Source organism: Rhodamnia argentea, chromosome 1 (assembly GCF_020921035.1).
Source record: "Rhodamnia argentea isolate NSW1041297 chromosome 1, ASM2092103v1, whole genome shotgun sequence".
Lineage (NCBI taxonomy): Eukaryota > Viridiplantae > Streptophyta > Magnoliopsida > Myrtales > Myrtaceae > Rhodamnia > Rhodamnia argentea.
In genome coordinates this window covers 15,200,554-15,225,118 of record NC_063150.1, presented here as the reverse complement: position 1 = coordinate 15,225,118, position 24,565 = coordinate 15,200,554, and the positions used below count along the sequence as shown (strand labels likewise).

At 39.0% G+C, this 24,565-nt stretch overlaps 1 protein-coding gene across 2 annotated transcripts; it reads left to right on the top strand.

Annotated features, from left to right (window-relative positions):
• Positions 1–2,208: 2,208 nt before the first annotated feature.
• Positions 2,209–22,724, top strand: LOC115753288 (chaperone protein dnaJ 20, chloroplastic-like). 2 transcript variants are annotated; one of them, XM_030691838.2, is made up of 4 exons: positions 2,209–2,213; positions 11,756–11,762; positions 20,738–21,231; positions 22,340–22,724. In XM_030691838.2, exons 3-4 carry the CDS (start codon positions 20,770–20,772, stop codon positions 22,487–22,489), a joined length of 612 nt encoding a protein of 203 aa, XP_030547698.1. In that variant the 5' UTR covers positions 2,209–2,213; positions 11,756–11,762; positions 20,738–20,769; the 3' UTR covers positions 22,490–22,724. The 2 variants fall into 2 exon arrangements, with proteins under 2 accessions (XP_030547698.1, XP_030547696.1); XM_030691836.2 differs by lacking the exons at positions 2,209–2,213; positions 11,756–11,762 and adding an exon at positions 20,573–20,667 and having other exon boundaries at positions 20,728–21,231.
• Positions 22,725–24,565: the final 1,841 nt, after the last annotated feature.

Genomic DNA, 24,565 nt, shown 5'->3' with positions numbered 1-24,565 from the left:
CTTGCATCTTGTAACCGCTCGGTCAATTACGTTCATATTTTTAAATCTTGAATCTTAGAGCTTTCAATAACTTCCTTTCACCCACCTTCTTCATTGCTTGTCCACCAAACTTCATATGATCTTTCTTGATTCATAACTTCCATAATAGATTCAAATTTTAATCTTCTTAAGTAACTTCCCATGATCCGCTCGTGCCCACTACTTTCGCTTTTGGCTTATAACTCCCTTGCTGCCATGGTTAACCTTTTGTAATTCTTTCGGTAAGCTTCCAAGTTACCTTGAACCTACCAAATCTCAAAGTTCAATAATCTTATCCTCCACTTGCCGAATCTTGGGATCTAGCGACCCTACAGTCCTTCGGTGTATCGCTTCCAACTTGCTGAACTTCGGGACGTAGCAACACTTTTGCCTGTTCGATATATCACTCTCAACTTACTGAACTTCGGGACTCGGTAATGCCATTGCCCATTTGGTATTGGTATTTATTATTTTTTCGTATCAACAGATGCCCCCTTTTAAAAGAATTAAAGGAATTTTTAATTATTTTAAATGTCAAAGGTGAGCCATCACTTACTTTTTACTTCAAGCACCATTTACCGTTTTGTTTCACGCGCTTGCCTTTTGACTCCCCCTATATCGCTCTTTTCACAACAGCTATCCCCATAAAATTAGATTATCCAAACTTTCTCTGCAAGCTTCAAAACTCACCTTTCTTCAAGACGGTTATAAGGGACCTTAACTGTCTTTCTCTTTTGCATTTCTTGCGATACTTGGTCCGGTGGCGGATCATCAAATTCATCTCGCCAACCAAGAGGCTCAACTGAAAATGAAGGAGGTAACTAGTCCGATGAATCACTATAGTATACCGCATAATCAAACTTGCCACTAGGTTCTCCGAGCAAACCCACTCTCGGATCTCCCTCTTTGTATTGTTGCCAAAGGCTTTTCTTCCTCTCGGGCTTTGGTTTGACCTCATCATATTTGTGAACTCGGTTGTCTTTATCACTAACTTCGTGTACCTATATTGGCTGCCTTGACTGAACTTCCGGTTGCATTTGCTGAATTTCTGGTTGCCTTGATTGTAAAGAAGAGTGTCTTGTAGACACTATTTCAGACCTTACTTGTGGCCTTGCCCGGGGTCTACCTTCTCTTCGGACAAATGACCCGAATCAGTATCTTTCTCTCGTTCCTCTCATGAATTGGTAATTGGGAACATATCGATCTTGATCATTCAACTCCCGACGACAGCAAGCACAAAATCTATTGTCATCATACCTTGATGGATCATGGACATTAACCATGCCAACCATCTTAGGAAAAGGATCTGTGTCAACTTCAATCAAGGCTTTGCCTTTCTCTCCAGCAAATTTGATCTTACCTTGCTGAATTGCCTCGTGTTGTCTTTCTGAAGACAATATAATTCACCGTGTTATGGCTTATTGAATGATGCCACTTGATATATCTTTTGTTAGCTAATTCTTCTTTGGATGAGATTTTCCGTCCTTCCGTCAATTTGATCATCTCATCTTTCAGCAACCTTCGAATATCTTATCCAACTTGTATATATCAAAAGAATAATTGTTTGTCTCCTTAGCCTTTATTTTTGTGACATCTCTCACTTTGGCTAGCTTGACTACAGGACACGCATAAGGCTTCTCTAAAATGATAGTAGCAACTGTTATTTCATTTTCTTCCTCTGCTTTAGCCAAATTACTGAATTCAACACTCTCCACTAGAGCTACTGTTTGCCAATTATCTTTCATTGGCTCCTTATCTCTCTCCCTTAACAAATGCTCATACTTTGAGACTCGTGTGTTAATTGGAAGAGATCATCAAATGCATGTCCTTCAAACCTTTCGTGTAGATTGAACTTCAACCCATTAAAGGCTAAGTCAATAAATTCCTTCTCAGTGAGGGATGTCAAACATCGGTTTCTAGACTTCTTAAAGCGAGCGATAAACCGATCTGCCGTTTCAGTACTATATTGGTACATCCTTGCGAGGTCAGTAACCATTACCTCCGGCACCGAACGATAGAACCGAGAATGAAACCGTCTTTCCATCTCGGCCCATGTCCGAATGGAATTCGCAAGTAGATTCGTGTACCATGTAAACGTTGTCCGCAATAATGATAATGGAAATAACCTTAACCTTAAGTACTCATTGGGTCCTGCTTCTCCACATTGAACCAGGAAACGTCCAATGTGCTCCACAGTTGACTGATCTTCCTTTCCCGTGAAAACAAGAAAATCGGTTGTTTTGAATCCCCTTGGGTTAGGAATGTTATCTACCCAATAGGGATGAGGCTTCCTATACACCGATCTTGGCATGCCTCTCTTTGCTCCTAACTGTTGGATCACTAACTCTACCATTCGATTTAGGTTCCAAGGCCTTAAATTTTGCTGGCCCATCCAAGGTTCTTGCCCCTTAGGATCAACCATCGGAGGTCTGTCCATCCCTTGATTCTCCACGTTGAAGTTAACCGACGATGCTGGTCTATACAATGGATTCCCTATGACCTATGGGTAAGGTTGAACTCTGAGAGGTCTCATGGGATTCATATTGGGTATATTCAATGCCGGTGGAGGATTTGTAGCATCGGGTTAACTGCATTAACTTCCATGGAGCCGGTTTGAGGAAAGTTATAACCACTCATCCCATTTACCAAGTTCACTAGAGTAGAATTCTCTGGCCTTGGTATAATTCTCACTACTGGGGGTGGTAGAATCTGTCCCCCGTTGCCATTGTGTCCAATGTTGGGTGGTCCCAAAGTTAGAGGAAATGGCATAGTGCTGAGAGAACTTATATGAAAAGACAAAACTTGTGAGGACGAACTAGGACGCGATATTACCTCATTTAAGCATTGATCACCACGGGCTTTATCATATCGGTCACATGTCTCACCATGTGATTGTTGAGCTCGTTTTGATGCTCTTCGAGCATCCTTTTCATCATGGCTACCAATGTGGTGTCAAGTGCCGGGACACGAGTCTACTCTTCATTCAATTGTCATGGGATGTCGGCATTCCGTACAGGTACCTCTACAACCATGTTGGTTGTAGAATGCTCTAATCGTGCACCCTCGTTAGAGTTATTAACATTATCCACTTGTACTCCTTCGGGTTGGTTCCTAATTCTCACCATTTCTTCCAAATCTTACTACAGAGAGTTTCACCAGGCGTGCAAAAAAGATGTTCGCTCATTTTGCGATGAGAAAGATCTTTCATCGAAATTCGTTCTTCGATTTTTATTGAGAGGGTTATGTAGCTCAATTATCCAAATCTTATTAAGAGGGTTCTATACCTCTGGCACCGAACGATAGAACCGAGAATGAAACCGTCTTTCCATCTCGGCCGATGTCCGAATGGAATTCGCAAGTAGATTCGTGCACCATGTAAACGTTGTCCGCAATAATGATAATGGAAATAACCTTAACCTTAAGTACTCATTGGTTCCTGCTTCTCCACATTGAACCAGGAAGCATCCAATGTGCTCCACATTTGACCGACCTTCCTTTCCCGTGAAAACAGTAAAATCGGGTGTTTTGAATCCCCTTGGGTTAGGAATGTTATCTACCTAATCGGCATGAGGCTTCCTATATACCGATCTTGGTATGCCTCTATCTACTCCTAACTGTTGGATCACTAACTCTGCCACTCGATCTAGGTTCCAAGGCCTTAAATTTTGCTGGCCTATCCAAGGTTCTTGCCCCCTAGGATCAACCATCGGAGAACTGTCCATCTCTTGATTCTCCGCATTTAAGTTAACCGGCGATGCTGGTCTATACGGTGGATTCCCTATGACCTGCGGGTAAGGTTGAACTCTAATAGGTCTCATGGGATCCATATTGGGTATATTCAATGCCGGTAAAGGATTTGTAGCATTCGGGTTAACCGCATTAACTTCCATGGGGCCGCTTTGAGGAAAGTTATAACCACTCATCCCATTTACCAAGTTCACTAGAGTAGGATTCTCTGGCCCGGGTATAATTCTCACTGTTGGGGTAGGTAGAATCTGTCCCCCGTTGCCATTGTATCTAATGTTGGGTGGTCTCGAAGTTTGGAGGAAATGGTAGTGCTGAGAGAACTTATATGAAAAGGCAAAACTTGTGAGGATGAATTAGGACGCAATATTACCTCATTTACGGCATTGATCACCATGGGCTTTATCATATCAATCACATGTCTCACCATGTGATTGTTGAGCTCGTTTTGCTGCTCTTTGAGCATCCTTTTCATCATGGCTACCAATGTGGTGTCAAGTGCCAGGACACGAGTCTACTCTTCATTCAATTGTCATGGGATGCCGGCATTCCGTACATGCACCTCTACAACTAGGTTGGCTGTAGAATGCTCTAATCGTGCACCCTCGTTAGAGTTATTAACATTATCCGCTTGTACTCCTTCGGGTTGGTTCCTAATTCTCACCATTTCTTCCAAATCTTACTACAAAAGGTTTCACCAGGCGTGCCAAAAAGATGTTCGCACATTTTGCGACGAGGAAGATTTTTCATCGAAATTCGTTCTTCAATTTTCATGAAGAGGGTTTTGTAGCTCAATTATCGAAGAGAATTCTAGCGAGAACTAATTGATAAAGCAAATATATGGAAATGGATTGGGTGAAAATGGATATGATATGGATTGTGGGATCAACAAGAGGTTAAATCTCTACAGTTTGCATTACAAAACTCCTAAGAAAGCAATAGATGACTAGGAAATAAACTTGACTACTTGAACTGAAAGTGCAGGAAACGTACATGGCGACGAAAGTTAAACTGCGCAAAAGATAAGTGTATTTTTTTAGTGTTCTCGTTGATCTACCTTTTTCCTCATCTCCTTTGCAAACTTGTACTCTCTTGCGTCTTATAATTGCTTAGTCGGTTACTCCTATATTTTTAAATCTTGAATCTTGGCGCTTTCAATAACTTCCTTTCGCCCACGTTCTTCATTGCTTATCCGCCAAAATTCAGATAATCCTTCTTAATTCATAACTTCCATAATAAATTCAAATTCGAATCTTCTTAAGTAACTTCCCACGATTCAAAATTCAGATAATCCTTGCTACCATGGCTAACCTTTTGTAACTCTTTCGGTAAGCTTCCAAGTTACCTTTAACCCGCCAAATCTCAAAGTTCAATAACCTTGTCCTCTACTTGCCGAATCTTGAGATCTAGCGGCCCCGCAGTCCTTTGATGTATCGCTTCCAACTTGCCGAACTTCGGAACGTAACAACACTTTTGTCTGTTCAATATATCACTTCCAACTTATTGTACTCTGGGACGTAGTAATTCCATTGCACGTTTGGTATTGGTATTTATTATTTTTTGGTGTCAACAGATATTAACTTTGAAGGTAAAAGTTTGAAGAAATAGCTTAGCTTCTATCCATGATTCAATCCATGAGTTACATGAAAACCGATCCTACACCATCGAGAGAGATCGAGAGAGAGAGAGAGAGAGAGAGAGAGAGAGAGAGAGAGAGAGAGAGAGAGAGAGAGAAGAGTGTCAAATGGGCTGAAGATTTTTTTTTTTTTTTACTAGTGGGACAAAGATTGCTGATAAGTTAGAACTTTCACACATTTAAATATGAAAGCTTCATGGAAAATGAGAAAGTAAAAAATAAATTACTGCATAATAAAATGTACTCACTTATTAAGAAATTTTGAAACCTGAAACCTTTGTGCAAGTTCTAATACTCACTTTGAAACCCACGTGGACCATGTAGGTTCCGCAAAGTCCATAAGTTCCACGGATTCTTGATGTTGAAGTTTTGTTTGCAAAACAAATAATAAAGTACCTTTACTTGATCCATGTAAGATGGGAGGGAAAGTGTAAAATACTTTATAAGTTAGAAGGCTATTGTAGTCCCCTAAATAAAGAAATGAGCAAGAGGGCAAGATCTCACTATACCCACATTGGGGTGCATGATTATTAGGCGCACTTAGCACTTTGAACTCTTGTGCGATCACGGTTTGAAATGGGCACTATTCAGCAATTATTGAGAAAATCTTCGGATAATGAAGAGTTGTGTTCCTTTCTCATTTATAAAATGCAATAATGTTCGTTGTTCACTACACTTCAACTTTCAGAACGTTCATATTTGTTTTTCTCAAATAAACACAGCCTTCTTCTCTAATTGTTTCCCTTGAGAGATCCTAGAGAAATATTAGAATTGTCATATGTTATTCTTATTAAGAGTTTGTTGTATCCTGGAAGATATTTACCAGAAATCATTACCAACGTTGTGGGGCAAATAAATCATTAAAAATAATATTATCGTGTCTTAAAAAGTATAATTCTATTTCGTCACATTCCCGACTATATTTTCCAACACTTTATACCCCTACCTAATGCTCCAAATAAGTATGCCAACTCCATCATTCGGCTTCATGTATATCCGGTATATCTCAAACATTACAGAATAAGTTCATATCGAATTGAATAGATTACATTTTTGCGATTTGACGTTTAAAAATTGCACATATACCAATGCAATCGGAATATCCAATAAAACTCAAATCAAATGTGTTCGTCCGGCCATGCACAAGTCGATTGAAACTTCAAAATTGGAGGTTCTAGCCTTGGAGCATCCATGGTGGGCCGTAGACATTCATCAATGACATTCCTTCTCTAGCTTGTCAAATCAACTAGGAGGGAACAACTAGATTCGGCAATTTCTTCGGGCTCATCGTACTCACGAGTGATCCCGGTACTTGATACACAAATCGAACCTATGTCATAGACGAATAAGAATTTCCTGAGATCGAGGAATCATTGAGTTACCTTTGACTAAGAAGGACTCCAAACCACTAGAAAGTAAGGCTGGACAAACTTGGTCAATCACCTAAGTGGTACTAATGAGTGACATTTTGTTGGGATGTGATTCATACTCCTCTGCGATATGAAAGCACGTGAGTCCCTCTCCACGCCGAGGAGGTGGAGGTTCGGGAGAGCCATCCCGACGGGGGTCTCAAGGGGGTAGCGCCCCCTGGACACTAGAGGGCTTTTATAATTTAAGTCCGTAATTTTTCATTAGTAGTTTGGGCAACTACTGCTATATATACTCTTTTTCGATTGTCACTGAGTGATGTAACGAGAGGTGCAATGTGTTGATATAGTGAAATTCTCTAATAGATGTAGCTCTAATTTAAGAATGAACCAAGATAAAGTTTCGTGTCTCAATTTTTCCTCTTTCTTGTTTCCTTCGCTGCATTGTGCTCCCATCCTAACACAATTGAGGAGGCGATGATGTCACTTGCAAGGATTTGTTTCTTTTTCTCTTATTAAAAAACCTTGATGTTAACTTATAGTACATGATGTAGGGAAGAGACATCTTACAAGGGTTCTCCTCACATTAAATTTCAATCAAATCTCAAACTTCTAATTAACAAAACATATAGGAAAGAGACGACTTGATGGAGCCATCATATAATAAATTATTGAGAAGCATTATATAGCCTCATATCTTTGCCTGAAGAGATCCTAAGAGAAAGTTCAAATCTAAGCCCAAGAAGATATCCAATTTGATTTACATTCACTAAAAAATAAAAATAATTGATTCGTGGGACGACTAAGTACTATCAATTGCTTCTTTTTCTATAGACATTTAAGGGGGACTAATCCACTCCTAACGAACAACACCTCTCTCTCTCTCTCTCTCTCTCTCTCTCTCTCTCTCTCTCTCTCTCTCTCTCTCTCTCTCTCTCTCTCTCTCTCTCTCTCTCCCGTGGGAGTCTCTACCACATTGGTCTAGCTCCCTCTCAATCCAAGTCCAATACTATTATGAATCTTCACTCATTGTCAATCGATTCAATCACGTCTTCCACTGCAACCTCCTGTCGGACGAACCGTAATGGCAAAAATCAGTTGATAATCGAAAATACTCGTGAGATTCGTTGTCCAGTTCAAGATAGCAATACACATTGGGGGCTACAAATACAACCATCGATTCCGATACGACTCGTCGGGAGAAGCTCGCAAGATACTAGTACATTCACAATGAGGAGTTCTAATAGGGCGCCCGTAACTTGAGCTCATCACCCACATTCACATAAAAGTTAAGTCATTATGGACTAATTAGGCATTATCAATAGTTCTTTGTTACATGAAATCTTGGATGTCGGACTTTGTAATGACCCCTCACGCGTCCACATCATAAATTCCCCCCTATAATCTAACGCTTCGATGTTTTCCCCTTGAATTTAAGTACCCTTTTGCATTGACAATTAGCTCAATTTGAATCTCTACCTTCGTTGTGTCAAAGGCACCGTACAACTGCAGCACCCATTTTCACCCTTGGTCTATTCTGCTAGAACGATACATGAAGGCTGCCCTTGGGACCGCATAATTATGGCACAACATCCATATACCAAAACTTCGCATCCTTCCTTTATATATTCCCCAAATGTTGATACTTATTGAGAGGAGACTACCAATCAAACAACAACTTTATTACCACTTATTAAGACAAGCACACCTTATCCTATAAAGATCATCAAGAGAGAACTCTAATTTACGTCCATCAATATATCCAATCGAACCCACGTTCATTTAAAAGATTAATCATTGAGTTATGGATCAATTAGTTATTATCGATTGCTTTCAATTCTAAATTCCAATGTGAACACCCTTCATATGCGCATCCAACCTTGAAGATCGAATAGATAGATGCATTAAGGTCTCATAAGGGAGAATAAAAGGGAGAGAGGATCATCGCTTGCTCTGTCGTGTAAGAAAAAAAACATAAAAAGCAGAGAGAGGAACACTAAAAGCATGCGTACGAGGAATACAAATTTTAAGTTGATTGATGTGCCATTCCACCAAGTTTTTAACTTTTAAGCCAAGTTGTCAACATTGTTTATATCCGCCGCTGAATTACGTTTTGTCCGTCTTGAACCGGCACAAAGGAAATAGTTTGACGTGCAATTATTTCAACCAAATTTTCTTGGATAAAAAATTCATTTGCACAATACAATATGCAAAACTTCGCAAAAGAACAAAAATTAAGGACAACTTTTCCTGTTTCTTTTTTTCTTTGTCCAAAAATGCTTTTTATTTTGTTAAGCGATCAGCGACGATCGGGACAACTTTCATGCATTTTGATTAGTCTATATTCGTAAGTGATTTGTATAGCTATTAATTGCAATATTTACATAATCACACCATTAAGATTTTGCAAGTCTATGTCATCAATCCGGATCATTCATTATTTTTGAGAGTCTAGGTTGGAGTTAGGGGTGATTGGTTTCAAGGCGGTTCGGTTCCCACTCTGAAATCGGGAATCGGATCGAATAGGGTCGATTTCGGTCTTTGGAATTGGGAGCCAACCCCGTCCACCTCGAACCAGGAGTGTTCATTTTTTTTTCCTTTCTCAACAGTTCATAAATATTTTATAAGTTAGTTTAACATAGAATGAAATAACTAATCACAAGGAAGTTACTAGTAAAAGAAGCGATCATTCCAATAAACTATTGTAATATAATGTGGAAAATAACCAGGATCTTGCAAATAAGTCAATGCGAAAAGTACGGAAAAATTAACGAAGAACGATAAAGTACACCGTAAATTACGTGGTTTGGTTCGAATATCGGTACCTACATCCATGGGAGAGCCAACAAGAATAATCCACTATAATCGGAGAATCAGATTCACAATCGCTCAATACGCTCATATTTTCCATATCTAGATTATACCCAAAATCCAAAGTGTTCACAATAAACAACTAAATTGGATATAATAAAACTCACGTACAAATCGATCGTGCTCAAGGCTCCTTGTGCGATCAAGAGAACGTCGATGTATGTTCACCTTTCTTTCGTCTTTGCGGATCCGTCGCGACCTAAAATTAGGCTAACGGATTATCGAGTTAATTAAATCAAATAACCTAATTCGGACTCTCCCAAGTCCTACTGAATTGCAATTTAGGTTCAATTTATGAAAAATTGTTTAATTGGACTGCCACTAATTGTTTACGGTAGGTCAATTAGAAACCTATATAAAATAGCATAAGGACTATTTTATTTCTGCGAACCAGAGAAAAAAAAGTTCCGGGACTTGGTTACATTAATTTGAAAAAATTAATGCCATTTCAAGAACAATTTCATGAAAAATCATTTTCAATTGATTAATGTGAGTTGAATGATTAACTTAGGAAAATGTGACATGGAACCATATGATATGGGAAAAAAGAGCATGATTTTTTTGGTGTTTTCTCAGCAATAATAAAAACAATCAAAAGCTTGAACAAAAATAAATAAAAATGCCCATAATATACCTTTTAATTTCGATTTTTCCAATAAATTCACTCATTCCCAAAGATTTAGGCTAGAGCAAAATTTTATCTGCTACATCCTCGAAGATTCGAGCCGGTATGCGGATAGATGTATAGAATAACATCGTCCATTTTTTCAAAGTGTAGAACAAGAAAATTCTATACTAAATTATAATCTTATTCCATAAGATCATGGCCAAGGCATATAATATATTTTCCGACGGGACAAGGCACATGGGAGCATATATCATGGGCATGTTTATTTATAAATGTGCAAACTTTATAAAAATGAAACAATCTAACAAACATGACTAGATGAGAAGTAAAAATAGACCAGCTTATTTAATTTTCAAAAGAAATAAGAGGGTGGCTGAAAATATAAAAGTGGGGTCCACCTTTCCTCATCCAAAGCTCGATTTAAATTTGATAAAATTATCTTTAGGATTGGAAAATGTTTCAGATAATTCTAAAAAATTCAGATAATTATCCTATTCAATCAAATCTTATCCTCAAATCAAATAAATTAAGAAGATTTGCAAGAGATAAGATAAGACATATATCATATAAACATCCCAACCAACTCACACGATAGAGATGACAATCAAGATCAAGAGTTCATCCATGGGTAAAAAATTATCTAATTCAGTTAATAAGATAAAGTCCAATTTGGTCAAATCTTATCCAAAACACAAGATAGCACTAAACAACCAACGGATTAGTTCAATTCAACCAATTCAAGATAAAATTGAAGCATGGATTGTCCATAAGGCAATTTCGGCCTAGATGAAGCATGCGTGCCGAAAATTAATCTCCCAATTCAACAAAAATTCTGTTTTTTACCAATCAATGCAATTTGATCTTGAAAAAGAGTTGAGCAATTTCTACTTTGATAGAAGAGATAGTTTCAATTTAATTTTGTCAATCCTCAAGAGTATTTCAAGATTCGATCAATTCATGACCAAATTGAGTTTGATCTAAAAAAAAATAGATTTTGACTCACAATGTCCAATTTTCGGTTCTTATCAAAAATTGATAGAGAAGTTCAATCTTTCCAACTTTGATCACAAATCAGCATACATTCATCAATATATATGAATGTATATGCATGTTACCAATCAAACAACCATAGATTTTGTAATCGAAAGTTGAGAAAAAAATTACCTTTTTGAGTTAAATTTTCAGAACCCGTGTAAGCTGATTTTTGGCCAAAAACGGCTCCTTTTGAGCCAAATTTGAGCCCTGAACAAGTAAACAGTGAGGAACTCTAGCACCAAATAGTAAACAAGTTAGCCGTTGAATTCCAAGCAAAAACGAAGCTAACTCAGCCCAGAACAGAGCTGAACAGTGGTGCAGAAACTGCTGGACAGCAAGCTAATCAACAAGGAGCGAGGTTGGTCGGTGTCGGGCTCGTCGGCGGCTGGTCCGATGGAATGCGGCGGCACCAGGGCTGAGCTGGTCATAATTGGCTGGCCAATAGTGATTCATCAGAACGTGGAGAACTCCGGGGAACAACTTGACATTTTGTCCTCTTCCCTTCCATGAATTCTCAATCACGCGTCTGGGCTCGGCAAGGCTCGTGGCCGCGACGTCTCAAGAGTACTCTCCAATGTGCCGAACGTTTGATTCCACAGAAGCCCTTGAAATGCCCGACGTTAAGACCTCGAACACCCCACCTTCATAATCAATTATGAGCTTCTGAGGAACAATTCACGGGTGCTCTCTTTCTCATCCTTGAGAATGAACCTCAATTTGGCCGTACATGTGAATTCTATGGCCTCCCCCTTGTCAGATCTTCTCCCCTTTTGGCGTTTCTGCAAGTGGAATGCGCAAGCAAAAGCATGGAAAAAGACGAACAATAGGAATGCAAATACGACATAGAAGACCAACCTCCCCTTTCTTTCGTTTTCTTCCCTGTTGCGTGTCCTCTTGTGAAGTGGAATTGGGCTTTCTCCAAGGTAAAGTTGTGAGCTCTCTGACGAGGGACGCCAGAAAAAAAAAAAAAAAAGATCTTGAATGATTGTGCCTCTCACTTTTGCCGTATGTATAATTATGCGGCCTCCCAAATAATGCCGTGTATTCTAATGAATAGGCCCCTCCTGCACCCAAAGCTTGGCTCCCTATTTATAGAGTGAGGGTTTTCTAATCCTAGTTGACGGAGGATTCGTTAATGACCATCGGATTACAAATTCCGATCTTCAAGAGTCCGATCCCATTAAAATTCTTCAAAATTTCCGGTCATGGAAGGCTCTAGATGGGCTACCCGAATCTTCGCTCTCTTGTGGGCTTAATAAATGTACAATCCCGAGCTCAAATTGGGCTTTAATCAATTAAATGAATAATTAAATAAAAGCTTTTGACAGTTAAATGAACATAAATGGGCTAAATTAAATCTGAAAGTAGGTTCAATCCCTCTTAGAATTTTCGGTATTTTCCTGTTGCCTCTGTCGAAAATTTCATGCTAAGTTTGGTCGAGTCACTATGTTCAATTAAGCTCTATTGACTCGCCTCTAGTTTAAGCACAATAATACATGACTGACGAAAAATAAATATACAAAGCATGATGAATTTATTTTTGAGAGAATTACGACTAGTTCTCATTTTATGTAATAATAAATAATTTTTTAAAAATTAAAATTTAGGTGTCAACAGCTCAATTCCGAACCTCTCTGTTCAGTGTACACACAGTTGTGTCTAGAGAAAAAGCAATCCTTTTTGAGACTTTTACTGTGCGACTTCCATAGGCATATGTCAGGGATAGAGAAAAGCAAAGAAACCCTTCTTCTTTTTTTTTTAATCCATGGGCCCCATAATAAGATATTTTATGTAACCCCACAATAAGATATTTTATTTAAGCCCCTCTCTTTTGTCTTTTAATGGCTTTTTTCTTTGCAAAGAAAAATATCCTCCGCCTGTGCCCAATATCAAGAACCGGTCAAAGAGAAAAGATTTGACCTTCTTTGCCCAAATAATCCAGATTAGATGCGCTCCAGATTTTAAACAAATGAAAATCTTTCAATGGATTGGATTCCTTAAACGATCAAATTCGAAACATAATTTAACATAAATAATATGTATTTTTTTTCTTACTGGACCAAAAAAACTCAAACTAATAATATGCTCCGAGCCATTTTTGCCTAGTCCACTCCAATCGATCCAAGGAACCGAAAATCGGACCAGTTATTCATGATTCTAAACGAATTGGACCAGGTGAGAGCCTCATCGTTGCTGGGCGAGGCAGCATTAAATGTAATTGAAGTTCACATGGAGTCAATTTCCTCTTTACTCCATCAGTTATGGAAATTCATTATTCATGCACTTTAAACGCCGAACGTAAGACAGTGACTTCTCCTAAACATCATATCATGTTCGGAGATCGACGAGACCTAACAAATATCATTATTGGACATCGATAAGACTTGTCTCGATAGCAAATATCTTTCCCGTGATGAAAAAGGACGATAAAGTCAGGGTGGTGTATGTTGACTGTCAGGATCTGAATCTAGCCCGCCCGAGTGATGACTTCTCACTCCCGCGTTCGAGCTGTTTTCGGTTACGGATGGTCCCTCCAACTATAACCAAATTCGAATGAAGTAGGAGGACATGCGTAGGATTTCTTCCATAACTCCGTGGGGAACCTTTCAGCACAAGGTGATGCCCTTTCTTGAAATATATTTTAATAATCTTCACCTTGACTCGACATTTAAGCTAAGTAACAGTTGCTTCGCCGGCAACTTGATCTTCATTGCAGCTTTCCTGCAACTCTTCATGGCCTGGACATCCACGGAAGTTCCGAAGTTGTCGTGAATGGATTATCTTCCGAGCGAACTTCAACATATGAAGACAGTACAGCTTTCGAGCTTGCACGGAACCTTGAAGACCCTCAAGGAAAACTCAATCTTCTTAGACAAATCGAAAGACAAGATGAGAGGTTTAACAAGAACTCGAAGAACAGAACCAACTGCAATACCATTTTCACCCTTGGTCTCTTCTGCTAGAACGACTCATGAAGGCTGCCCTTGGGACCGCATAATTAGGCCACAACATCCACGTACCAAAACTTCGTGTTGAACATATCCTTCCTTTATATATTCCCCAAATGTTGATACTTATTGAGAGAAGGTCACCAATCAAACAACAACTCTATTACCACTTATTAAGACAAGCATACCTTACCCTATGAAGATCACCAAGAGAGAACTCTAATCTAAGTCTATCAATATATCCAATCGAACTCACATTCATTTAAAAGATTAATCATTGAATTATGGATCAATTAGTTATTATCGATTGCTTTCAATTCTAGATTCCAATGTGAACACCCTTCATATGTGCATCCAACCTTGAAGATCGAATAGATAGATGCATTAAGGTCTCATAAGGGAGAATAAGAGGGAGGGAGGATCATCGCTTGCTCTGTCGTGTAAGGAAATATACATAAAAAGCAGAGAGAGGAACACTAAAAGCACGCGTGCGAGGAATACAAATTTTAAGTTGATTGATGTGCCATTCCACCATGTTTTTAACTTTTAAGCCAAGTTGTCAACATTGTTTATGTCCGTCACTGAATTACGTTTTGTCCGTCTTGAACCGGCACTAAGGAAATAGTTTGACGTGCAATTATTTCAACCAAAATTTTCTTGGATAAAAAATTCATTTGCACGATACAATATGCAAAAATTCGCAAAAGAACAAAAATTGAGGACAACTTTTCGTGTTTCTTTTTTTCTTTGTCCAAAAATCCTTTTTATGTTGTTAAGCGATCAGCGACGATCGGGGCAACTTTCATGCGTTTTGATTAGTCTATATTCGTAAGCGATTTGCACAGCTATTAATTGTAATATTTACATAATCACACCGTTAAGATTTTGCAAGACTATGTCATCAATCCGGATCATTCATTATTTTCAAGAGTGTAGGTTGGAGTTAGGGGTGATTGATTTTAATGTGGGTCGGTTCCCACTCTGAAATCAGGAATCGGATCGAATAGGGTCGATTTCGGTCTTTGGAATTGGGAACCAACCCTGTCCACCTCGAACCAATAGTGTTCATTTTTTTTTCCTTTCTCAACAATTCATAAATATTTTATAAGTTACTTTAACATAGAATGAAATAACTATCAAAAGGAAGTTACTAGTAAAAGAAGCTATCATTCCAATAAACTATTGTAATATAACGTGGAAAATAACCAGGATCTTGCAAATAAGTCAATGCGAAAAGCACAGAAAAATTAACGAAGAACGATAAAGTACACCAAAAATTACGTGGTTTGGTTCAAATATCGGTACCTACATCCATGGGAGAGCCAACAAGAATAATCCACTATAATCGGAGAATCAAATTAACAATCGCTCAATACGCTCATATTTTTCATATCTAGATTATACCCAAAATCCAAAGTGTTCACAATAAACAACTAAATTGGATATAATAAAACTCACGTACAAATCTACTATGCTCAAGGCTCCTTGTGCGATCAAGAGAACGTCATTGTATGTTCACCTTTCTTTCATCTTTGTGGATCCGTTGCGACCTAAAATTAGGCTAACGGATTATCGGGTTAATTAAATCAACTAACCTAATTCGGACCCTCCCAAGTCCTACCGAATTGCAATTTAGGTTCAATTTATGAAAAATTGTTTAATTGGACTGCCACTAATTGTTTATGGTAGGTCAATTAGAAACCTATATAAAATAGCATAAGGACTATTTTATTTCTACGAACCAAATAAAATGAGTTCGGGGACTTGGTTACATTAATTTGAAAAAACTAATGCCATTTCGGTACCAATTTCTTGAAAAATCCTTTTCAATTAATTAATGTGAATTGAATGATTAACTTAGGAAAATGTGACATGGAACCATATGATATGGGAAAAAAGAGCATGATTTTTTTGGTGTTTTCTCAGCAATAATAAAAACAATCAAAAGCTTGAACAAAAATAAATAAAAATGCCCATAACATACCTTTTAATTTCGATTTTTCCGATAAATTCACTCATTCCCAAAGATTTGGGCTAGAGCAAAATTTTATCTGCTACATCCTCGAAGATTCGAGCCAGTATGTGGATAGATATATAGAATAATATCGTTCATTTTTCCAAAGGGTAGAACAAGAAAATTCTATACTAAATTATAATCTTATTCCATAAGATCATGGCCAAGGCATATAATTTATTTTCTGACGGGACAAGGCACATAGGAGCATATATCATGGGCATGTTTATTTATAAATGTGCAAACTTTATAAAAATGAAACAATCTAACAAACATGACTAGATGAGAAGTAAAAATAGACCAGCTTATTTAATTTTCAAAAAAAAAAATAAATAAGAGGGTGGCTGAAAATATAAAAGTGGGGTCCACCTTTCCTCATCCAACGCTCGATTTAAATTTGATAAAATTATCTTTAGGATCGGAAAATGTTTCAGACAATTCTAAAAAATTCAGATAATTATCCTATTCAATCAAATCTTATCCTCAAATCAAATAAATTAAGAAGATTTGCAAGTGATAAGATAAGACATATATCATATAAACATCCCAACCAACTCACATGATAGAGATAACAATCAAGATCAAGAGTTCATCCATGGGTCAAAAATTATCTAATTCAGTTAATAAGATAAAGTCCAATTTGGTCAAATCTTATCCAAAACAAGAGATAGCACTAAACAACCAACGGATTAGTTTAATTCAACCAATTCAATATAAAATTGAAGCATGGATTGTCCATATGGCAATTTCGGCCTAAATGATGCATGCGTGCCTAAAATTAATCTCCCAATTCAACAAAAATCTTGTTTTTTACCAATCAATCCAATTTGATCTTAAAAAAGAGTTGAACAATTTCTACTTTGATAAAAGAGATAGTTTCAATTTATTTTTGTCAATCCTCAAGAGTATTGCAAGATTCAATCAATTCATGACCAAATTGAGTTTGATCTAAAAATAAAATTAGATTTTGACTCACAACGTCCAATTTTTGGTTCTTATAAAAAATTGATAGAGAAGTTCAATCTTTCCAACTTTGATCACAAATCAGCATACATTCATCAATATATGTGAACATATATGCATGTTACCAATCAAATAAACATAGATTTGCAATCAAAAGTTGAGAAAAAAATTACCTTTTCGAGCTAAATTTTCAGAACCCGTGTAAGCTGATTTTTGGCCAAAAACGGCTCCTTTTGAGCCAAATTTGAGCCCTAAACATAGCACCAAATAGTAAACAAGCTGAACAGTGGTGCAGAAACTGCTGGACAGCAAGCTAATAAACAAGGAGCGAGGTTGGTCGGTGTCGGGCTCGTCGGCGGCTGGTCCGATGGAATGCGGCGGCACCGGGGCTGAGCCGGTCATGATTGACTGGCCAATAGTGATTCATCAGAACGTGGAGAACTCCGGGGAACAACTTGACATTTTGTCCTCTTCACTTCCATGAATTCTCAATCACGCGTCTGGGCTCGGCAAGGCTCGTGGCCGCGGCGTCTCAAGAGTACTCTCCAATGTGCCGAACGTTTGATTCCACAGAAGCCCTTCAAGTGCCCGACGTTAAGACCTCGAACACCCCACCTTCATAATCAATTATGAGCTTCTGAGGAACAATTCACGGGTGCTCTCTGAGGAACAATTCCAATGTGCCGAACGTTTGATTCCACAGAAGCCCTTCAAGTGCCCGACGTTAAGACCTCGAACACCCCACCTTCATAATCAATTATGAGCTTCTGAGGAACAATTCACGGGTGCTCTCTTTCTCATCCTTGAGAATGAACCTCAATTTGGCCGTACATGTGAATTATATGGCCTCCCCCTCGTCAGATCTTCTCCCCTTTTGGCGTTTCTGCAAGTGGAATGCGCAAGCAAAAGCATGGAAAAAGACGGACAATAGGAATGCCAATACGATATGGGAGACCAGCCTCCCCTTTCTGTCCTTTTCTTCCCTCTTTGCGTGGCCTCTTGAGAAGTGGAATTTGGCGTTTCTGCAAGTGGGATGCGTAAGCAAAAGCATGGAAAAAGATCTTTGAATGATTGTGCCTCCCTCTTGGACGAACGATGAAAAACGCCGAGAGATGCCTCTCACTTTTGCCGCATGTATAATTATGTGGCCACTCAAATAATGCCGTGTCTTCTAATGAATTGGCCCCTCCTGAACCCTAAGCTTAGCTTCCTATTTATAGAGTAAGGGTTTTCTAATCCTAGTTGACATATAATTCGTTAATGACCATCGGATTAAAAATTCTAATCTTCAAGAGTCCGATCCCATTAAAATTCTTCAAAATTTCCGGTCATGGGAGGCTCTAGATGGGGTACCCGAATCTTCATTCTCTTGTGGGCTTAAATGTACGATCTCGAGCTCAAATTGGGTTTTAATCAATTAAATGAATAATTAGCTAAAAGCCTTTGACAGTTAAATGAGCATAAATGGGCTGAATTAAATCTGAAAATAGGTTCAAGCCCTCTTCGAATTTTCAGTATTTTCTTGTTGCCTCGAAAATTTCATGCTAAGCTTGGTCAAGTCGCTATGTTCAATTAAGCTCTATTGCCTTGCCTTCGATTTTAATACAATAATACACGATTGACGAAAAATAGATATGCAAAGCATGATGAATTTATTTTTGAGAGAATTACGACTGGTTCTCATTTTATGTAATAATAAATAATTTTTTAAAAATTAAAATTTAGGTGTTCACACGGTTTTGTCCAGAGAAAAAGTAATCCTGTTGGCGTCTTTTACTGGCCGACTTCTATCAGGAATAGAGAAAAGCAAAGAAACCCTTCTTTCTTTTACTCCATGGGGCCCACAATAAGATATTTTATTTAAGCCCCTCTCTTTTTGTCTTTTAGTGTTTCTTTTTTTTTGCCAAAGAAGAGTGTCCTCCTCCTCCTGTGCGCAATATCAAGAACCGGTCAAAGAGAAAAGATTTCACCTTCTTTGCCCAAGAAATCCGGATTAGATGCGCTCCAGATTTTGAACAAATCAAAATCTTTCAATGGATTGAATTCCGTAAACGGTCAAACTCGAGACATAATTTAACACAAACAATATGTATTTTTTCGCTTACTGTACAAAAAAAAAATGCAAACTAATAATATGCTCTGGCCCATTTTCGCCTGGTCCACTCCAATCAATCCAAGGAAATCGAAAACCGGACCAGTCATTCGTGATTCCAAACGAATTGGACCAGGTGAGAGCCTCATCGTTGCTGGGCGAGGCAGGATTAAATGTAATTGAAGTTCACATGGTTGTGGAAAATTAACAACTGATGGGGAGCAAAAAATGAAGTCAATTACCTCTTTACTCCATCAGTTATGGAAATTCATTATTCATCCACTTTAAACCCCGAACGCAAGACAGTGACTTCTCCTAAACAGCATATTATGTTAGGAGATCGACGAGACCTAACCAATATCATTATTGGACATTGATAAGACTTGTCTCGATAGCAAATATCTTTCCCGTGATGAAAAAGGACGATAAATCAGGGTGGTGTATGTTGACTATCAAGATCCGAATCTGGCCCGCCCAAAGAATGAATTCTCACTCTCGCGTTCAAGCTGTTTTCGCTCATGGATGGTTTCTCCGGTTATAATCAAATTCGAATGAAACAGGAGGACATGCGTAAGACTTCTTCCATAACTCCGTAGGGAACCTTCCAGCACAAGGTGATGCCCTTCTTGAAATATATTTTAATAATCTTCACCTTGACTCGACATTTAAGCCAAGTAACAATTGCTTCGCTGGCAGCTGATCTTCACCGCAACTTTCCCGCAGCTCTTCATGGCCTCAACATCCACGGAAGTTCTAAAGTCGTGAATGAATTATCTTCCGAGCAAACTTCAACATCCGAAGACAGTACAGCTTCCAAGCTTGCACGGAACCTTGATGACTCTAAAAAAAAAAAATGAATCTTTTTAGACAAGTCGAAAGAAAAGATGAGAGGTTTAACAAGAGCTCGAAGAACAGATCTAGTCATATGAATGACCTTATGATTGGAAACATAGACGAATGGATTGTAACCAGATCCAAATTCAAATACGCTATAAGCACCGGAGCACTTATATATGAGATGTCGATCTTGCGCAACCTCAAACTAGCACGAAATGTGAAGCGATCGGAGCAGATACTAACACCATGCTCTGCTCTTTTTTCTTTTTCAGGGGGCAGGAGAACCAAAGCACGTGCCAGAGGGCAAGACAATCAAACAATATTGAATTGGAATATCGCCCAAATAAATAAAAATAAAAATAAAAATAAAGAAATCGCTTTTATAGCGACTGTCCGGTCCAGCCTGAATCCTTCTCCAGTGTCAACCTTCCGAATGCCAACCACACCATTCCTGGAATCCCAAGATCAGATCGAGCACCGAAACTGGGACACCGAGAATATTGTCTTGTCCTCCCTCTGCAGGACAGAAGGACCAAAAAAAAATCAAATCTTTCCTTCTTTTACAATCAAAACTTCAAATCATCAAGGAAACCCCGAAATCTCTCTCCCTAAAGCCATGCCTTGCTATGGCATAGCCTTCCCCGGAAGCGACCCCTCTCGCCTCTGCCTCCCTCCTCCTCCTCCTCCTCCTCCTCCGTCTACCCTCACCCTCCAGGCCTTCTTCTGCCCGACCCGGATCCGATTCGGGCCCGTACGTTGCAGGGCCGGCCGGATCGACGACGGGGTCGTGGCGGCCTCCGCGTTCTCCTCGGCGGAGGCGAGCTTCTACGACCTCCTGGGGATACCCGAGTCCGGGTCCCTGCCCGAGATCAAGCAGGCGTACAAGCAGCTCGCGCGCAAGTACCACCCGGACGTGTCCCCGCCGGGCCGCGTCGAGGAGTACACCCAGCGGTTCATCCGGGTCCAGGAGGCCTACGAGACGCTCTCGGACCCTCGCAGGAGGGCCGTGTACGACAGCGACTTGGCCGGAGGGATTCACCTGGCTTTCTCGGCTCGCAGGCCCTACCGGTGTGATGAGGTAATGTGCAAATGGGATGCGGTGATTTCGTTTAAGTTTGTATTTCTTGTTTTCAGAGGTTTGGCATGTTGTTGTGGGGGGTGGATAGGTGCCCTTTTGATTCGGCTTGATGAATTGGGTGTTGATGATTTTGCGTGCTTCGATTTGGGTTTTGTTCGATTTTGTTCGCGCAAATTGATTTATTTCACTGATTTGGACTTTTCTTGATTCTGTATTTCAACTGGGAAAGTGTTCTGGATTGTGATTGAACAATACGTTGGATCTTTCGTAGTTATTATTGGTTCAGCTTTACTTGCTTGTTGCATTATTTGTGCATGAAGCTCTTGACTGAATCCGTGGATCCTCAGAAAGATTTGCAGATAGATAAAATTGATGTGATCTCAGTTCCTGTATTGCTTATAGTCCTGTCATGCTCGAGAACAACTTGTTTCTCTTTGACCGAGTGTGGTTTTTTGCCTTTAGATAGATAACATAATCGTCAATGTTACATAATTTCTTCTCTGAAACCTTTGATAGAATACATCTGCTCTGATGTTCTATGATTTTACTGCCTTAAATTGAGGATATGGACGCGACTGATGACTGTCTTGTGACTCAAAAATGGTTCTGTTTAACTCGGTCTTCGAAATGAACTGCTCATTCTTCGTTAATTCAACCAAAAATTTGAAATGATGATTCTCCTTGGTGCAAGAGTTTCATCACATGCCTCCTCAGTACACCAATATCGTGTTCATTGCTCTCTCTTGGCTTTGATCTAAAAGTTCTAGGACTTAAGAGTTGAGATTGAAATGAAAGAGCCATTGGCAGGAGTTGAGAGAGTGTTGTTTTTTCTTTTGTTGGATTTAGACCTCTGTTTGAGCAATCTGCTCCAATATTCTAGGATTTTAGTGCTTGGTTCAGATGGAGGAGACCGATGTCGCCCAACTAAAAAAAGTAGCTCTCTTTTATATTCAGATTTCAAAATGAGCTGATTGTTCTTCTCGAATTCATTAGAAAATTTGAGACAGTTGTCGAGATTGGTGTATTTTACATCACTTGTGTGATTTTCTTTCTTGCCCAAGTACGTCCTGTGTGTTCACTGCGCTCTCTTGGTTTTGATCTGAATTAGGACCTGGAGGATAAAAGCGGATGGAAGAGCCGTTGGCAGGTTCAGCTATCGGGGTTGAAGGGGAGAAGCGCTCACAAAGATTCCAGAGGGAACATGTCTTGGGGTGCACGGATGCGCAGAAAAATGGAGGAACCATCGGGCGACTCGTAGATTGGTTCGTGTTTAGTCATGTACATATATAGCTGCTGGTTTGGTAGAGGATATCAACGGCAATGCTCGTTGAGCGTATGCTCTTTATCGAACGAAAGAATATGGTAGAGTGAGATGCTTATCATGCAGTTACTTGAAGGCGAGGAATGTATAGTTTATGGCGCTGAATGTTCACGATAAATCTATAGGTGAAATGCGTTACCTAAAGTTTGATGGGATGGACTTCTACTTTTTCTGTGTACCTTTTTTGCCTTCGGTCCATTTGGGCTGCCCTCTTTTTTCCTCGTCGGTTGGTCTTTTTCAACAACGATGTCTCTTTGACTCCACAGAACCTTCGAATGCTTGTATTAGGCTTAGTATGACCAAGCAGGACTTCCGATTTATCGTCATTCGACCTGTACATAATGTTCGGTTATGCGGAGGACATGAATCTAGACATGAGCCGAATCGATATTGACAGGGTCCACAGTTCTGCCTGCTCTCTTTGGGTAGATTAAAAGGGGGTACAGGGCGGGATGAGAGGAAGTCTGAACCGAGACGGCACGCCTCACTCGAAATGGATGTTGTCTCCAAGTCGATGACACGAAATTGCTACCTTTAGCTGCATCATGTTCACAAGCGAATAGCTGACTATGCAAAAATGCCATTTTGGAGCGATGCGACGGTGGAAAGAGCGAGAAAACCCATCTTCGGATATGAAAATTTGTGGAAATTTTTGTTAAGGGTGGATCGCGTCGACTGATGGGTCAATGTCATCTTGCTTTGTTTGGTACTCGGACCGATGGTGGTCCTGTTTATAGGGTGGATTATCATGGGTGGCATAGGCGCACCGGCCACCGTCTATCCACAACTTTTTGTGGCCGAATTGCATTGCAATTTACAGGTTAGAATATGCCGGCTGTCGCTTCAAAATCACGACAATGGAGTTCCTTTGTATTGTGTACATCTAATGATGATTAGACCGGTCAAAATGGGTTATAAATCAATTTCTTAACCCATGTTTGATGGGTGAGTTATTACACGAGTTATTTATGTTCTCTAGATGAGTTATCAATAAGTTTAGAAAGGTAAAACTCAAAATAATATGAATGTTAAATAGATTCACAACTTATTCAAACCCTACTCAAGTCTATGACTCTCCTCACCATTTATCATCCATTTCATCCTCACTCGATCTCACGCTCGCTCGCTCGGCGTTCTCACCTTAATTTGGATATGAGTTTAAGTAGATTTTGTTGAATATAAAAGTGTCAATTTGGGCATGAGATTTTCTAAGTTTTCTTGAATATGGAAGTGGTTAAGCAATATGGATCAAATTGAATATGAGTTGGATGAGTCAATAGATTGTATTATATGAAAATGGGTCAATTTAAATCGGATCATTTTCGATACTATCAAAATTCATGAAGTTGGTAGCATGTTTCAATCAACAAGCACGTTGTCCCATCAAGTTTGCCTCGCCGAATTTGATTTCGACGGAAAGTAGATGTATCAAATCACCAAACTTCGATTCCGTTCATGGTAGGGTGATCTTTTTTTTTTTTTTTGGTCTAAAATGGTAAGGCGATTTTTTTTTTTTCGGAAAAATGGTGAGGTGATTTATGGAGCTATAAATGAACAGATTTTAGTGGAGGGAAAACCCATGAAAGACGTTCTCTAAAGCTGTTTCCATAGATAATAATAATAATAATAATAATAATAATAATAATAATTTATTATTATTATTATTATTATTATTATTATTATTATTATTATTATTATCTCGGCACTTGCATTTAGACGGGGTCACAACAGAAGGGAAAAGTGTTAAAAAAGCCCTAAACTTATTGCATCGGTGCCAATTCGGTTCTAAATCCTTTTTTTTTTTGTGTCAATTTAGTCTTTAACCTATTGTATTGGTGTCAATTCGGTCCTAAACCTTTTATATTGTGCTAATTGAGTCAATCTAGCAAATTTTGGCTTGAAATTGTTGACGTAAATATCGATTATCTTACGTCGCACGGCCGGCACCGACATAGATTTTTTTTTTTTTTTTTTTTTTTTTCTTATTTTTCTTTTCTTGCACTTTTTTTTTAA

Bases quoted from the DNA above. Each gene is read 5' to 3' on its own strand.
- LOC115753288 (XM_030691836.2), top strand. From the start codon at position 20,587: ATGCCAACCACACCATTCCTGGAATCCCAAGATCAGATCGAGCACCGA. The intron at 20,668-20,727 runs CTCTGCAGGACA...ACAATCAAAACT, and splicing joins AGAATATTGTCTTGTCCTCC to TCAAATCATCAAGGAAACCC. The intron at 21,232-22,339 runs GTAATGTGCAAA...GATCTGAATTAG, and splicing joins GGCCCTACCGGTGTGATGAG to GACCTGGAGGATAAAAGCGG.